The following is a 19,253-nucleotide window of genomic DNA, read 5'->3' as shown; positions in this document are numbered from 1 at the left end:
AGAGTTCATCAAGCACTTGTTACAGTCTGTTGCTTCATGTTACAGGAAAAACTCCAGTTCCATGAGCCTTATGACTCTAAAGGACCAATTATTTCAAAGTAAGATGAAATACCATTTATTGTTTAAAGAAAGTTATCAAGCACTATTTAAGGTCTGTTGCTTCATGTTACAGAAACAGGAAAAACTCCAGTTCCATGAGCCTTATGACTCTAAAGGACCAATTATTTCAAAGTAAAATGAAATACCATTTATTTTTTAAGAAAGTTATCAAGCACTATTTAAGGTCTGTTGCTTCATGTTACAGAAACAGGAATAACTCCAGTTCCATGAGCCTTATTACTCTAAAGAACCACTTATTTCAATGTAAGAAGAAATATCATTCAATGTTGAATATATAGACATGACCTATTTCTTAATGGTTTGCTTATATTCAATAAAAACATTAGAAAACATAATGGACCTGGAACTCAGATACCACTAGGTTGTTAAAACTAAAACCGTTGTGTCAGGTCTAATTTTATCAGAGATTTATGATCATGAAGGCAAGATTACATAACCAATGTCGATTAGCTTTTAAAAAATGGGCTTTTATTTACCTTCTGGTGAACTCATTTGATCAGTATTTCCTGTATTTAACTTTTTGATCACATAAGAAAAGTCTAATAAACATTGAATATTTTTTAATGCCTCTAGATTTCACTTTAAAGTCAAATAAAATATCTGATCACAAATAAAATTTTTGATAATTCGATCAATAGAGAGAGCTTTTCAAAATTGTTGGCTTATCATTCCTCAGGCAAAATTTAGATAAGACATCATGTCACATATCATGGTGTTTCCTATGAATTACAAAATCCTAAAAAGCTTCTTCTTCATAAAAAAACGTATGAAATAAAATTAGGTAATCTAAAGTAATCAGAGAGGTTTAGTTTTCATTTCAATCCAAGGTAAATCCGTAAAGAGTTGTGGGACCAGGCCCCACTTGATCATTACCCCCAAAATAGATTGAACTAACAGGGATGTGTATAGATAGTATGCAGATGACGTCACTCAGGCCTTTGTTATTGTTTTTGCCATCCGCGTTTGTGAGTTGTTCTCACTAAACTGTATTAACCAGACTATAAAAGTTCATGGTTACACAGAGTTTGTGTGTTGGTCCGTTATACTTCCGGATGGCAATGTTGTGAACTCCTTGGCCAACCGCATTCTATCTATAAGTATAAAACTGTAACAAAACCCCACGACCCCCCACAACACTCATACAAAAACTTAAACACAGTTTTTTTCATTTTCATTCCTCTTGAGCCAAGGGAAACTCGTTGCTCATTTTAGCTGCACAGATTCATTCAATCGCTCTCCCCCCCCCCCCCCTTTTTTTTTTAAATCTTTTTTTTTTTTTGGAGCGAGTCTATTCTTTTATCCTTTTTTGTTTGGCCTTGTTCCGTTTCTGAGCATGAATTTCTTAAAATTGTTTTTATTTTTTTTTTAAATAAAAAAATATTGTTTTTTTTTTCCTCTATCGGTCTGGGAATAACCAATTTTCGTTATTGGCAGACCCTGTCTGGGAATAATCATAGCGACGACGAAAATATCAGACCGCACTCCCTGCATTTTACAATTGTATGTTTTCTTTCACAGAGCTACCGACCAAATAAGGCGAAACGGCTTGGAAGATCCAAAACGTCATACATGTAGTTTGACACCTGCCAAATATCAAAGATGCGAGAAGGGGTTGAGTGGGACATTTTCTTTTCCCAGACATTCTCATTTTTTTCACCCCTTCCTCCCTCTCTGCCATTCCTTATCCCATCGACTCTCAGCAAAAACAATAACAACAAGTCTTATGTGGCAAAAACGGCTACCAACTTAAATCCCTCAAACAACACAAGATATTGAAAATCGGTGGCAGAGACCCTTTGTCTTGTTCCTTTTCCAGTTCCAGTCATGAATAGATAATGAGAGAATGAAGACTGTTTCGAAATCTATTATTATTATCAGGTCAGGAAAGAGCGAGAGTCAATAAAATATGACAAGCGGTGAAAGCTACGCGCCACGAAAGATGAGGATTTAAAAAAACAACTTTTGTTGAGATTTCAACTACTGAGGAGGGGGGTGTCTGCTCTTTTTTTTTGTTCCTTTCTGTTTTGTTTTTCGGTCAAGTTATGACTGACGCTGACACTGACACACGTTCTAGACTGTAAACGTTACCCATAAAATGTCATAAATTACGAAAAGTGTGTTCTCTCACAGAGTAGTATTCGAATCACTCACTGAATGAGCATGAAGCAGACATGAGTGAAGGAAACGTAAACTCTGTAAGTGAGAATCGGCGAGTGAAGCTGTACTGTAACTGTAACTGTAATTTGTAATGACTGACAGCAGTCAAATTGCGAAGTGAAATGAAAACAAATAAACAAAGCATTCTAAAATTATGCCGGTGAGACATCCAAAGTTAAATACCCGAACGCTATTATGGATTAACATTGAACTAAATCGTTTCCTTCTCTCAAAACCAATCGATACAAATTACAAACTCAAACACTGAAATTGGCATCTTACCTTTGCATGAGTTGGACTGCCATTCTTTTCTGGTGATTAGGAACTTTAGCAGCCGGACAACGTTGCGCACAAAACAGGTCTCCCGTTTTTGTCGTTCAAATTGTAGATAATACTCAGTCAGTTAAAAACAAATACGTACAAATAAAATAGTTATTTATTTAAATTCTTTGTATATGGCTAAATTATTCCGAAAACCAGATTTCAAATAGTTCTTGTTTTGTTCACACAAGCGCATTGATTTTGGAGAATGAGATTGACCGTGGTCTAAAAATAGACCGACAGTAATTTTTGATAAATTTTACGATTTGTTTAATAAAAAATCAATATTTAGATATTATTTGACGCGTGATCGAGTATTTATGAATATGTGTTTCTTTTGCCACATAACAGCCAAATTTTAAAGGTTATTTTTTTCTATAATTTACATTGGAACGTGAGCTGTCAAGACAGGAACATGTGGTCTGCCACGTGCTTCTAGACCTTGTTTACGTTTGGGGCACCTTCCTTTACTGTTCTATATGAACGAATATTGACAACTGACAACACTCGTCTCTTCCGTCTTTTACCACCACAGTGAGAAAGCTAGCCCTCTCTTGGCGCGCTTGGTTGAAATTCATACTGGAAGCTAAATTATTTTGATCTGTTGGTAGTTAATTAATAGTCAATCAATATGGCCTGCAAACGCTTTTCACCACGCTTTCTGATGTCTATGGGATCGCTCTCATTTATTCTACTCTTCAGTTGTTCAGTTACAGGTAAAAATATAAAATACGCTTTTTAGTTTTAATTTCACGAATTCTGATGATGAATATTTTATATTTAATTTGTGTTTGTTTGTTGTTGTTGTTATTTTTTTTTGTTTCTTTTTTTTTGCTACGAGTTTATATTCCAGTGCTACCTACACATGTAAAATCATCTGAATTTTTATGTAATATGTGGAATATAACTTCATGGCTTTAGAGTGGCGCGCGCATTTTCAACTCTTCTTTTTTATTATAATAATACCTATGATTTATATATATATATATATATATATATATATATATATATATATGTATATATATATATATATATATATAGATATATATATATATATATATATATATATATAGATAATATATATATTATTATATATATATATATATATATATATATATATATATATATATATATATATATATATATATAGATATATATATATATATATAGATAGATAGATAGTTCGAAGATGACGTCACTCAGGTCTTTGTTATTGTTTTTTGCCATCCGCGTTTATGAGTAATGCTCACTGAACTGTATTAACCTGACTATAAACGTTCATGGATACACACGGTTTTGTGTGTTGGTCCGTTATACTTCCGGATGGCAATGTTATGAGCTTCTTAGCCAAGCGCATACTATATATGGCATTCCATGTCAAGTGGGTCAAGTTTTCGGAAATTGGGAACCACACCCCTTTTGATATTCCTCAAACTTGGCTCAGTTGAAAATACTTATGAGACGTGAAGAAAACCAAATTTTCAGTTCAGAATATGGATGTTTGAATTTTTAACCATTTTAAAAACATTTTTTGTCTCAAAACGTGTCAAAATCAAATTTGCCCGTGGGTCCATTTTTGAGAGGCTATAACTTTTTCACTAATCAAGCTAACTCTCTCGAATCTGGGAATCCTGTACAACTTTTAGCATAGATTACAATTATTTGAAGGAAAATGAAAATATTTATCAACTTTTTTTGAGTTATCTACCCTTGAATATGACTCCCCGTGCTGTTGGGCAAAAAAAAAAAAAAAGAATTTTTTCACTATTTTTTTTCATGACTTTAATGTGTCATTTTTGGTCATTGATGTTTTGTATCTCAATAAATAACATATGGTCCAACATCATATAGCAAAAATATGGGTCTGGTACTATAATTTTTCGAACAATAACGCATAGCGTAATGCGACCTGCACCAACAGCCAACATCGCAAATTATTGTCAACTTCAAGGCTCAAAACGGTCAAAGATTTCGGCGGGGATTTTTTTCAAAACTTGATATATTGTGCAGATACACTATTTCTATAAGCATATGGAAGCTTTCCTTGTATTTTGAGATGCTCCGTGGTCAAAATCACCTGCAAAGAACCAAAGTATATCACTATTCAGTTCTTCTTCTTCTTCTAGGTTCCATGCCAGGTCCAGGCTTCGGATACTGCATGAATTATCTCTCTCCATTCCTCCCTGTCTCTTGCTTTTTCAAACAGCTCTTGGATTGTTAGGTTGGTGAAGCCCTTCAGTTGGTCTATGAGTGTTTTTCTTTGTATCTCCCGGGCGCGTTTACCAGGTATTTTTCCACAACTTGCCAGGTATTCATTATCTTTCCTTACTATGTGTCCGAAAAAGGATAGTTGTCGATCCACTATTAAGGGCATTAGTTTCCTTTGTTGGTATGTTTGTTTTAGCACTTCTTCGTTCGTTTTGTGTGCAGTATACAATATTCTCTGCATCCTTCTCAAGCACCACATTTCAAAAGCTTCAATGTTCTTTTGTGTTTCTGCATTTGTAGTCCAGCTTTCGCATCCGTATAACAAGATTGGCCACACGTAGCACTTCAAGACTCGGAATCTAATCCCGAACGACATCTGTTTGTTTTTCAAAATGTTTCCCAGGTCCATGAAGGCCTGTTTGGCTTGAGTTATTCTTGCTCGTATGTCTCGGTTACATCTTCCATCTGTTGTCACTATTGAACCTAGGTATTTAAAACTTTCTACGTTGGTTATTCAGTTATAAAGGGTCATAACCAAGGCAAACACGCACTGTGTATGCCCTGGGCATAACCTAGGTGGTTGCCCTGGGCATAACTCAATGAATTATTTAAACCCCCAAAATCGACTTATATTACACTACACAGATAACAAAGCATAACATGTTTGGCTTATGACAAACTCTTAAAAGCTAATAAATTCAATGCTTTCAGTTTATTTAATTTTGAAAAAAGTGTGAAATAATGCATTAACACACACAGTTCAATAATTGTAGACTACACACTCATTCAGATATATACCAGGATGGCATGAATGAAAAAAAAATATCCAGCTCCTTTAGATTTATCATTTTGTGTGTTGGAATGCTCTCCAGCTAAAAATAGCTTGTGAAAAAGTGATGAAGTTAAAGAAGGAGAAAGGACTTTTTGCCGAACCCAGTTCTAAAAGAGGTAAAAGAATAGCAGATGAGAATAAAGGAAAGGTAATTGAATTTGTACAACAACGATGAATATTGGCTTTAAACAGTTTAAACCGAAAGGTTAACTCACTCAACCCTAACACCGACTATATCCGTAGTTTACCCGGGTTACTTTTACCCCATGCCTATTTATTACATTTTTTTTGAGACAAATTATAGGCGTAGTATCAAAGCTAATGTTTTTTAATATTTACGTGTTAATGGTAGTTTTTGTTTTTAATATATTTTTTTCCAATTTTGAAAAGTATCAAGAAACTCTAGGATTGAGTGAGTTAACAGTCATTTTTTATCGAAAACTTAATTACTCCTCAGGTCTTCACCTTTTAAAATGATTTTCCATACACTGCACCAAACTGAAGTTGTATTTATTTAATGACTTCTGAACTTCACCTTTTAAAATAATTTTTCATGCTCCGCACAGAACTGAACTTGTAATTGGTTGGGTCACCATAACTATTTAAATCACCGAAATACTAAAAACAAAGGGGAATAATCCGCAACAACGTGATTTTTTGTTTGTTTTGTTAAACTAAAATCTACTTTTTAAAAATATATTTTCATATTTACTGACTTCAATGATGATTTTTTAGGAAATTGTACATCTGAAGTGTTTTAATACATTTTTGACCAGTATTGTATATTTTTATAGGAAATTGTACATCTGAAGTGTTTTAATACATTTTTGACCAGTATTGTATATTTTTATAGGAAATTGTACATAGGAAGTGTTATAATACTCGTTTTGACTAATATTGAATATTTCGTAACCTCGAAGATAGCCCTCCTAAGGTTGCGCTCGTTCTTGCCAGTTGAAAAGAAAATCCAATAGGTTTAGGTCAAAAACTGTAACAGTAGACTATATGTGACCCGTCGTCTCAAAACGGTATTATGTTGGAACGAACCAAATGCTTAAAAGCCGAATTAAATGTTAAACTGGTCAAAAATATAAATTGTTGGCATTATCACCCTAAAATAAGGTATTCATTCTCCTCAATAAATCATACAAACTCAACAAAAGTCTGATATTTCTGACTATAAATTCAATTTTCAACGTCTTAACCATCCCTACATAATACCGTTTTGAGGTGAAGGGTCACATATTAAAAATGAAAGTTCATGCCAGACTACATAGCTTAATTGTAAAGATTTGAAGTCATCTGGTGTGAGAGTAAATTGATTTTCAAAGCCTGTTGGTGACTACAATTTTTATCTCCTTAAAATTACTAAATTTAAAATCAGAGTGTTATTCGACACCCGAAACTCTCGTTTATCTTGTCTCCAGATTATTCGACACCCGAGTCGCACATGCGTATGTTGAGAATTTATCAGGATGGTAGGGATAATTGGTTGTCTGCAGGCAGGGACTAATCAAAATGCTTCGGGATGATTTGATGTAAATAATGAACAGTTCGATTGTAAACCCTTCTTCTGTATATAACAAATCAAAGAAATTGTCAAAACAATAAACAGAAGGTAGTGTGTGGTCCTTGTAGGGTGGAGTCTGAATGAAATGAAAGCCTGGTGGTGTGATGAGAGGAAGGTGTGATACTACATACTTATTTATAGTTGGTCTATTGATATGAGCTCATTGTTGTTATGGAAGTATTTTCTATTCAAAGCAAAATATTGCCCCTTACAACAATGTTTTAAAAAATCCCATAATAATGTAAGGTTATCAGAGCTTTTAATAAGAAGATGTGCATGTAGGGGAATGCTTCGAGTAGGTCAGGGTGCAGAGAGATAGAAATTTCAAGAAATAAAGATTATATAGAACGATTGAAATGGTTATTAGACTAGTTTCGACCAATTATACGATAAATGACACATTTTTCAATGTTATATAAACTGTATAGGGTTGATTAAATAACCAATGAGTTGTACCATAGCTTGCCCCGCATAGCAACAAGTGGTCACGTGGCCATTGAGCATGTACCATCAATTCTATGCATGCATGTAGATATATATATATATATATATATATATATATATATATATATATATATATATATATAGAGAGAGAGAGAGAGAGAGAGAGAGAGAGAGAGAGAGAGAGAGAGAGAGAGAGAGAGAGAGAAGAGAGAGAGAGCAAACAACAAAATCAACAAACTAAAATAACTCAAACTTTTAAGGGTAATGAGTTAGGACTGGTGATAATAAAATTTTTAAAATTGAGCTTTCATTTACCACAATATCCACTAAACATGCTCAAAGCGCTTTACAAATATACACCTGTGTTTTGGGTGTCAAATTACGCTCAATTTTTGTTATAATTGCAAGTTGGCAGAAGGGACTTAACCAACTTATCAGAATCTTGACCATGGTTATATCAGTTGTTTCCCCCAAGACCATAACAATCGGTATCTATGTCACTGTCATCGTTGTTGTCATCACCATCATCTAATCCTCCGCCTTCTCCATTTTGCTGTTCTCATTGTTGTTGTTGTTGTTGTTGTTTTTCTTCTTCTTCTTCTTCTTCTTCTTCTTCTTCTTCTTCTTCTTCTTCTTCTTCTTCTTCTTCTTCTTCTTCTTCTTCTTCTTCTTCTTCTTCTTCTTCTTCTCTCTCCTCCTCCTCCTCCTCCTCCTCCTCCTCCTCCTCCTCCTCCTCCTCCTCCTCCTCCTCCTCCTCCTCCTCCTCCTCCTCCTCCTCCTCCTCCCCCTCCTCCTCCTCCATTTCCATCTTCACTAATATTAATATATGAACATTGAGAGTGCATGCCAGTTTCTTAGAAATAGCCCAGCAAAATGGTAAACTAGTATTTATCACTTGACATGAAGGACATGCGTTTTATGACATGATCAAACAGGTTGAGCGGGTGGTTGGATGGGAGCATCACCCTTGAATCATATACCTATGATGTTCGCATGGGTATACGATCCGATAGTGATGTCGTTTCTTCTTCTCTTTACTAGCCTATCCTGCTTCTTTGGTTTGTGATTGTATTTTTGACAGGGGATATTTTTTTTTCTGTAAATCTTCTGCCTGTGTGTTCTTGGTTATTTATAATTTAGCTTATGATATCTTTAGGTTATGATTTTGATTTACATTTGTACTATTTTTGTTAGATGGTGCTTGTTTTTTTGTTTCAGCGGTCTCTCATATAACCTCAATTGTGTTGGAAGAGACCTAAAGCAACAAACAAACAAACAAACAAAAACAAGTTGAGATTATAATTTCTTTCAGAACATTGTTACAATGTTTACAGTCCTCAGTCATCAGTGCCATTGATTTTTTAATTTGAATACAGGTGATGAGAGTTGTAATCAAGTGATCTTAGTCGATAAGGCTATTTTGGGAGTCAGTACACGTCACAGCATTTTGCCAAGCGAAATAGACTGCCCAAAAAATAAAGGAGGACGCTGTGAAGCGACTTACCGAGGGAAAACTGAGTTACTAAGAAGTTCAACTAAGCTTTGTGCTGTTGGAAATTACGTGATATTTTGCAAGTACGGTGATTCAATATCTATTAACAGCAGCACAGACAATTATACGGTAAGATGATTTTGGTATTGTGTAAACAATTTATCTAAGATTATATATTCACTCCAGCCACCTTTCTGCTATAGGTGGAATAGTCATGTTAAACCAAAGGTTCTTTCATTTTCATTGTAATGATGACTTCAAAGATGTGGTTTTCAAAGGAAGGATATTTTAAAATTGTTGACCAAATTTAAAAAAAACAACACATGTTTACTTATTACCTAAGAGACGTATTGTTTACTTGTTGATTCCAACCTCTGAAGTAGCATTTAAATAAATCCACTGATCAATCATCTTTTGCCTATTTCATTGAGTTTTCATGACGATTAAAACTCTGATGCAACTTCAGAGGATTGATCAACAGGTTTTGAATAGGAAGGACAGCTTGCTATTTGGATTTGTTCAAATGCAGATTCTCTGCTTGCTTTACATTTATTATTGTTACATGCTGTCATGAACTTGACCCACTCCGTGTTGTCTGCAGTGAAACACTATTCACTATTTGTCCTATCGTGTGGTGAATATTCTTCACTCTTTGTGACCAAATCACTGATGGTCTTACCCTTTCTCCCCTCCCGAGATTGTTTTATCTATCATTCTTTCTCTCTCTCAAGACTAAGTCAGTAACATAATTCATTCCGTCTCTAAACCTTGAAGGGCTAGGAAGAAGCTTATGACGAGAAGGAAGAAATAGAAATACATAAAAACATTTAAAAATTCTTCATAGGTGATATTGATATTGATGTATTATTGTACAAAATTATTAATGATTATAATGTGTCATAATTCAAGTGCTGTGAGATGTTGTGTGTGATATGTTAAAGTTTGTGTTATATATTATATTGTGATTCATGATGGACAGATTGATGCCAAATTGTAGAGGAGGCTTCAGTCAGTTTTCACCAACATCCTTATACAGCATATTATGTCTTGCTTAAATTCATTCAGCAGTGCGACATGTATTGTTATCTAATGCGATGAGCTTGACCAAATCCCAAGCAACAGTGCCTTGGTGCTTAGATAGTCCATTGATCCGTATAACAGTTCTTCCTTTTATTGCCAATCGGTATTGAGACTTAAGAGTGGTAATGACCTTGCCAATAATTTCTTGAGATAGAGAACTTGAGCATCAGTAATGCCTATACTATAAGAGAAATAGAGGAGATAAGAGGTCTCAATGTAATTTCTGACACTCAGCGTGGGTACGACACCGAGACCATGAAAGTGACAATGCAGCTTGCGATGATAGCTTGGATGTCCTGACCATGAGCTGGAGATTAATTTCCTTTGTCATAATGCATTGTTCAGACACAAGATGTTCACCATATGAAGAGAATGATGGCATTATGACATAACATGAGATTGTGTTTGATGAACGGCAAGTGAGGAGAGAGTTTGAGAGTGTAAATGTACGGAAAGTGAGATGGCATTGGAGGCAAGTTATTGAAACTATGTGCCGAGCAATTGTGTTATATTTTTACCATTATTTTTAATATGTCTATCCAACAATCCTGTATTCTGGCCATTTGGAAAACATCGAAAAGTGTCCCTGTCCCCAAGAAAGACAAAGTATCTTGTATGAATGATCTCAGGCCTGTAGCCCTGACATCTATTGTTATGAAATGTTTCGAACGATTTGTACTGAAAAAGCTTGGTCCCCAACCCGACCCCTTACAATTTGCATATCAAACAAATGATGTTGATGATGCCATTAACCTTTTGTTGAATAATATTTACAGTCATTTAGATAAACCAAAGGCTTATTGCAGAATTCTTTTTATTGATTTTTCTTCAGCATTCAACACGATTCGGCCCCATTTACTTGCTGAAAAGCTGAAATGTTTGAATATAAATCCCCATTTGATTTCCTGGATTTTAGACTTTCTTTTAGAGAGAGCACAAAAATTAATGGAAACAAATCTAATAAAATAATTACTAATAAAGGAGCCCCTCAAGGGTGTGTTCTCTCTCCTCCCTCTTTACGGTTTACACAAATGACTGTATAAGTGACTTGTCCCAATTTTAAAATTTGCTGATGACACTGCCCTTCAAGGGTTAATATTTAATGATGATGAAACAGCATAAAGGTCTGAGATCGACAGATTTTTTGGTTGATAACTCCCTGAAATTAAATGTAGGAAAAACCAAAGAAATGATTTTTTGATTTTAGAAAGAACACACAGTCCATCAGTCCGCTCAAAATTAACAATCAAGCTGTTGAGCAAGTTTCGGTTTACAAATGTTTGGGTATTTTAATTGGCAATAAATTGCAGTGGCATTTACAAACCGATTGAACAAAAGAATGTATTTTATTTGGAAACTTTCAGAATTTGACATAGACAAAACTTTACTTATGCACCCTTTTTTATAGATGTTTTGGAGACCGTGATTACTATTTGATGTGGAAATGCCAGTATTTGTGACATTAAGAAAAGTGATCGGATAATTAATAAACCCAATTTCAAATGTGGAAGAACTGTTCAAGAGATTTTATCTAAGTAAGCGGGTGGTTGGATGGGAGCATCACCCTTGAATCATATACCTATGATGTTCGCATGGGTGTACGATCCGATAGTGATGTCGTTTCTTCTTCTCTTTACTAGCCTATCCTGCTTCTTTGGTTTGTGATTGTATTTTTGACAGGGGATATTTTTTTTCTGTAAATCTTCTGCCTGTTTGTTCTTGGTTATTTATAATTTAGCTTATGATATCTTTAGGTTATGATTTTGATTTACATTTGTACTATTTTTGTTAGATGGTGCTTGTTTTTTTGTTTCAGCGGTCTCTCATATAACCTCAATTGTGTTGGAAGAGACCTAAAGCAACAAACAAACAAAAAAAAAAAAAATTATCTAAGTAAAATGGAGAAAGTTATGAAGGATGGCGATGACCCCTTTCACAAATATATTAAGTTCTCCATGAGGAGCCGTCGCCTTATATCTATAAAAACAAAGACAACACGTCACCTTAATTCATTTTTACCACATAGTATTCGAATTTTTAATGCGCAACTTTTTTAATTTTTTAAAATATACACACACAAGTTCGGACTAGAGGCCAGAAGTAAAATCTATCTCAATTTATCAAATTGATATATAAAATGTGGCTATTAATTCTTAATTGTAAATTTTTACATTTTTATGCATTTGCATTTAAATTCAAACCAGGGTCATAGGGACAACATATTTCACTTGTAAAATTTATATATATATATATATACATTGTCGCCATAAATTCTCAACTTTATATTTATACTTTTTTATCCATGCCAGTCTGTAAACGAATTTCCATTTTTTAAAATGAATAAAGCATATATTATTATTATTATTATTATTATTATTATTATTATTATTATTATTATTATTATTATTATTATTATTATTACTACCTAGTTTTTTCTTTGTTTTATCTGATGTTTTGTCCTATTATTTTAGCCTTTAATTTTCTTTTGTTTGTTTTCCACGTGAAATCTATCAAACAACTCCATGCAACACTAAACGATCTGTCTTTTACTTCCATTTTTTGATTGCAGCTACCTTGTGATCCGATATTCTATAATAGAACTCATGAAATAGATGTGTGTGCTCCCACTGGAGAAGATTTGAGAATGACTTTCCAAAGTACTGTTTTATGCGAAAATAGTAGACGTACTAATCCAGTTGGTAAAATAATTCTTGAACAGAAACAACTTTACAACCATCCAAGTAAGTATTATGTTATGGGATAACAACTTTTATTTTCATTACTTGAGACTTTAATGAACGGTTTTTGTTTATCCCCTGCTAAAAAAAATGTAAAAAATAACCAAAAAAAAAAAAAAAGAACAAAACAAAAAGACCCTATATCCACTCCTGTCTTTTCAAGCAATGATTGAGAAAAAGCACGAAAACTTTTTTCAGATGCTTTAAATCATCGAACATGATGGGGTTTTGGGTGTATCCAAAGCATATCTTAGATGGTTCACTGGGTAGCATTGACTTGCCCTTGACTCACTCAATGTCACTCTCCCTTTGTGCTGAAGAAATGAATTATCCAGCAAAGCAAAAAGTCTCGCCTTTACCCTGTATCTAGTCCTCTATGTAGCTTTCTGCCTTTGTTCTGAACTGAATCGTATGGTTTTACCTTGCCATTGACTGTGTTTATTTTAAAGGAAAAACAGTCAAATGCATGTTTTAGTTGCATTTGATGTATCATTCTTCTTCTTCTTCTTCTTCTTCTTCTTCTTCTTCTTCTTCTTCTTCTTCTTCTTCTTCTTCTTCTTCTTCTTCTTCTTCTTCTTCTTTTTCTTCTTCTTCTTCTTCTTCTTTTTCTTCTTCCTTTAATAGCCATCTTCAGTCATGAAGATTTTGACATGAACAATAACATTAAGGTAAAAATTCAGCAGTTATCTAGGAGCTCTGTAAATAAATCTAAAGTGGGTGCAGATGTAATTTCCCGCTGTAAATTGTTCCAATCTGTGATGGCACTGGGGTCAAATGAGAATTTTCTGAAGTTTTTGGTGGATGTCAAGGGGATGAAACTGTCCATGTGGGAAGTCCTGGATGTTCGTGTCAGTGTTTGGAGATCAGGATTTGATATCGCCACCAGGTTGTTCTTTATCTTATACATCATAGTCAGGCGTGCTACTTTCCTCCTAGTTAGGAGTGACTTCCATTTAAGTTGATCAATCATGCTGCTCACACTTGATGTTTACTCAGTTTCCTGTAATGAAACGAGCGTCTCGTCTCTGTATTGCTTTCAGTTTATCAACAAGGTGTTTTGTATGTAGGTCCCAAACAATGCATGTGTATTCAACTTGTGGTCGAACAAGTGACTTGTAAACTAATGATTTTAGTAGGCTTGTTGATTTCATCTTTAAATTTCTTCGGAGGAAACCCAGGGTCCTATTTGCTTTTTTTTGTGATATTATTGACATGCTCGTCCCATTTTAAGTCTGATTCCTAAATATTTGGCTGATGTTATGTGCTCCAAGGTGTAGTTGTGTAGCTTGTAATTGCATGTGATTGGAGATTTCTTTCTGGAGGTGGAAATGACATTGCATTTCTCCAGATGAAACTCCATGCAGTGCCTCTGTTCCCAAGCCGCCAGTTTCTCAAGGTCGTGTTGCAGATGTGCTCCATCTCCTTGTGATTTTATTATCAAGTATACAATAGTGTCATCTGCAAAAAGGGGAACTTGATCGTTAATATAAAAAAGAAAGAGAGCGGGACCAAGGACTGAGCCTTGAGGAACACCAGATGCAACTGGGACAGACTTGGATGATTCGCCGCCAATAATCACTGATTGGGTACGGCCTTTCAGGAAGTTTTCAATCCATCTGTTGATTTTTCCATTTATCCCATATTGTCGAAGCTTGTGGAACAATATGTTGTGGTCAACTTTGTCAAAGGCCTTGGAGAAGTCCATTATAAATACAGTAGAATTACTTTAAACCGAAATTTTGGGGACCTTCTAAACCATTTCGGTTTAAAGACATTTTGGTTTAAAGCAAGTTCCCGTTTTGCGATGTTTTTCAATGTTAGTAACTATTTAAGGAATTTGCTCATTTAATCGTATCATGGGATTCCCCTTAAATGGAGTTGTTGAATAAATGCCATCTTCGTAATTTTTAAAATGATTTTTTATTTTTTATTTTTTATTTTTTTTTTGTATTTTAAAAATATTTTTGGGGGTTTTCGTTTTCCATTCAAAATTGTTGAAAGAGTTGAGTTCGGGATGCCGTGTTTTTTTACATATCTCCATCTTGATCAACTTTTTTTTCATTGACTTCACATAGTATTTTGAAACTCCAACGTGTAAGCACAGTGCTTTCTTTTAGACATCTTTTAGTAAAATGCAAAGCTAAAATAAGATCGAAAGTTCTTGTGCGATAATTGATAATGAATGATGCGCAGCTACTCAGAGGTGAAGTGAAATGGAAATGAAAAGGAGTGTCAATGCTAAGCTGTCTACTACACATCTTTCTTTGTTGAAAAGCCATTAGGTTCAAAGGCCCAATTACATGGAACCTCCCCCTCCCCTTTAGCCCATCACACACACACATTTAAACTTATGTGGAAATTAAATGGCATGTCAATAGTAAGTTGGCTAATTTTTCGCCTGCCAGGCACCCGTTGTCTTCCTTTTCCAGTCTGCGCGATTGTGGTGTTGGCCAAGCCCAAGTGCAGCGATTGAAGTGTTTGCCTACCCCCCATTCCACCCCTCACCCTCATCTTATACTTACGCTCTATGTTTAATATCGCCGGGCATTATTACGTGTGGCCTCCTTCCCGAATTTTTGGAGAAAAATAGAGAAAGAGAAAAAGGGAAGGTGCTCTCAAGTTGTTTCGGTTTAAAGAAAGTCCTGCTTAGAAGTATTTCGGTTCATCGTAAGAATGAATACAAAGATAATAAGATAATGAAGAAACTAGTACAATTTATTAAATTCTTTGCGGTTTAAGGTATTTTTCGGTTTAGCTTCTTTCGGTTTAAAGTAATTTTACTGTACATCAGTTTGTTGGCCCTTCTCGAGAGACTTTGAAGCGTCATCAACAAAACTGATTAATTTTGTGTTTCACATGAGCGCCTGTTGGAGTTCATATAGGATATCATACCTATTGTGTACTTCTTTATCTGGCTGACAAGGATGTACTCAATGTGCTTTCTTCTTTCTTCTTCTTCTTTATTATTATTTCTGTTTAGAGGATGCTTTTGTTAAGGGTTAATTGTTTAGTGTGTACTGAGCGTAGGAAGGCTGATTTTTAACTTGTTTTGTGCTATTTACTATTTTTTCTTTGACCTTTCTATTTTTAGAGGATTATATTTAATATGTACATTTCAGTGTGTCATATCCCAGTGGGGAATTTCTGCTTTAGGAAATTTAATATTTTGATTATTCAAAAAGCAACTTGCAAAGAATTTAAAGGGGCAATTCATAAGAAATTTTTTTAAATCTCTAAAATTGTTCCAATTAACTTGCATGAGTTCTGGTCATCCAGCATAAATTATAAAGAAAAACATTCTGTCACAGGCAGATTGTTCCCATTAAGCAGTATTCCATTTATCGGCTTCATATATATATATATGTATTATTTTGATATTTACCACAATGTTGGAGTCAGTCTGCATCGATGTTTCAGGCCTTGTCAGCCATCGTCAGGACTGTGTGTTACATGAATTTGGTTTGTTATGTGTTGTTGCTTGTTAAAATAATAATTCGCTCCATCGCTACATGTCGAGCACTATTCGTACCATATTTGTATCCAACACGATTCAATATATGTATATACATTATAAAAACAAAACAAATACAATTTAAAATTGGAAATAGTTTTTTTTCACAAGAATTTTTTTTTTCCCGAATTGCACCTTTTTAAAAATTAAATTCTATGAAGTGGTAGAAATATGACATATTATTATATTAAACTAATTTTTCTCCAGTGTATCTGTCCAGAACTCGAGAATGTCATAGGTCCGGCGGAATTGTTACAGGTGAGGCAGAAGGAATCATACTGTCTGGAAGGGCTGCAGGAGATCCCTCCTTGTATTTTTGTGTGGCTCGCATCAACGTGCAGAACAGTGGACACAATAAAATTTGTTTGACTTTTGTGGAATTCACCACCCCCAAAGACGGTCCTGCTTTGAAGATAAGCGGAGGAAAAGAAGACCTCGTGTAAGTACTATTCTATTTCTAATGCTGCTTTTCCATTAAAAAACAAAACAAAAAAAAACAACAAAAGAATAATGCCCTTTTGCACGGTATTGCCCAGGCATTCCACGAAGGAATAAACAGGGTTCCTACAAGGTAGAGAAGTCAGGAATAGATCGTGATTTGATATTTTTTTTCCCGGGTTGGGGAAAAGGGTCAGGAATTCACTCATTTGGGTTCATGGGTCTGGAAATGGGAATTTTTTTTAGGTCTACATCAACACCACAATATGGTCGGGAATTTTTTTTAGGTCTACATCAACACCACAATATGGTCGGGAATTTTTTATAGTTCTACATCAACACCACCATATGGTCGGGAATTTTTTTTTGTTCCACATCAACACCACCACATTATTATTATTACTACCGCCACTTCTGCAACCACCACAACATCAGATCATCATCATCATCATCACCACTACTACAACCAACTACAACTACTACTGCAACCATCACTACATCATGACCACCACCACTACTAAAACCGCCACCACACCCTTATATCATCATCCTTCACCACATCAGTTACGCATCTTACTATTTACAAAACATCTGAAATATTATTGAGCTTTATATAGCGCAATATCCACTAAATGTGCTCAAAGCGCTTTACAAGGGGTCCCTGGTCAACAGCAACATTTAACATGTAGGACGGGACATGCCGCCTGTTAGGGAATATTACAATTTTTCGGACAAGGACAACGCTGTTAATGACCAGGTACTCATTTTACACCTGAGTATGGTGAGAGAATGTGAGTAAAGAGTCTTTTCCAAGGACTCAACTATGCGCCAAGCGTGAGGCTCGAACCCAGGACCTTCCGATCCGAAAGCGAGTGTCATACCACTAGACCACATAGCCGCACAAATCCTTTTAAAAATTTGATTGTCTTTCCTCCTTTTTCGTGGAAGTGATATGGTGTGGTCAGGATGTGGGTCTGGAAAGGATCAGGAATTTTTTTCTACTGAAGTTGTGGGAACCCTGAATATAGATAATCCATTAAACGAACTTATGATGACACTATGTAATTATTCTTACAGCCTACAATATTATTACACTATATATACCTAATACCAAATTTTACTTTACCACATAATAATTACGTATATTATGTTTATGTATGTATCATTGTCAGCATTTTATACGTCTGTACAAATATTTCCTTTTGGATGAATAAAGTACATTATTATTATTATTATTGTTATTATTATTATTATTATTATTATTATTATTATTATTATTATTATTATTATTATTATTATTATTATTATTATTATTGTTATTATTATTATTATTATTATTATTATTATTATTATTGTTATTAGGAATCACACATGTTGTCCAAAATGAGCAATTGGGGGTTAATAATCTTGCCCAAGGAAAAAACGAAAGTGCCTGAATCGGGCCTTGAACTTAGTATTGAAGTGCCATCATTGTCACCATCGCCATCATCACTTTCAGTGACTAAATTATTGTCATCAATATCATCAGTGATGAAATAATCAGAAAATATGTCTCTAATGATGTTGCCGTCCCCTATTTATTTAAAAGCCTTCCCCTAACTCTGGAGATTTCACTCCGTGATATCGCTTAGGTGTTTCACTATGTAAATTTGCTTTTCACTAATGCATGCTTTTCATGCTGTTTTGAGAATTTGCACAAAATTATGCATGAAAGCGTGGAATATATTTTCAATGTTCTCGTATCTCATTCATACTTTCATTATGTGTTACAGAGATTGTGTTAAGTAAAAACAAAATTGAATCAGCATCTTCGGTAAGGAGGCATTCAATCAGAAAATGAAATGCTTATGAAGATAAACTTTACTATTTGTTTATTTCCCTTTACAAATCATTGAAATATAGCTATCACAGAGGAACCACCGATTGAAATCTATCTCAGGGGCAGATTTGAGGTCAATTTCAAAGCTAGTTACGCATCGATAACCCGGGGAAAAATTAATTAAATTACATCTATAAACTTCAAATTTTAAAATCCTTTTTGTGAGAATGTAGTTGGATGGATACTTAAAATGAAGAAGTGAAAAAACTGAAATAATTCAGGTAATGATTTTCCACCTTTATTCACTCATATCTCAAAACTAGCTCATGCAGTATTCATGGGCCACAGCTTGGCTACAACAAAGTAATTGAAAAAGTGAAAAGCGTGCCTAGTGAGGGCAAGAATGGCATTGAAAAATCTTGCATTGGTTTTTCAAACTCAGTGAGCTATATTACACACTGCCATCGTTTGGTAGACTACTTTCACATTATATATAGTACATCAACAATCAGGACCTAGGGGT

General features: G+C 34.6%; 1 protein-coding gene across 1 annotated transcript in view; it reads left to right on the top strand.

Moving 5' to 3' along the window:
• Positions 1-1,532: 1,532 nt before the first annotated feature.
• Positions 1,533-19,253, top strand: part of LOC144974013 (uncharacterized) — a 21,365-nt gene continuing 3,644 nt past the window's right edge. Inside the window, exons 1-4 of the mRNA XM_078916902.1 lie at positions 1,533-3,314; positions 9,029-9,273; positions 12,794-12,965; positions 16,681-16,912. Coding sequence (XP_078773028.1) covers positions 3,230-3,314; positions 9,029-9,273; positions 12,794-12,965; positions 16,681-16,912 — 734 coding nt within the window. The 5' untranslated portion in view covers positions 1,533-3,229. The remainder of the gene's footprint in view (positions 3,315-9,028; positions 9,274-12,793; positions 12,966-16,680; positions 16,913-19,253) is intronic.

Source organism: Berghia stephanieae, chromosome 5, assembly GCF_034508935.2.
Source record: "Berghia stephanieae isolate SIO BIC M18660-M18661 chromosome 5, UCSD_Bste_1.3, whole genome shotgun sequence".
Lineage (NCBI taxonomy): Eukaryota > Metazoa > Mollusca > Gastropoda > Nudibranchia > Aeolidiidae > Berghia > Berghia stephanieae.
Note: the sequence above shows the minus strand (reverse complement) of the source record. Positions and strands in the feature narration are given on the sequence as shown.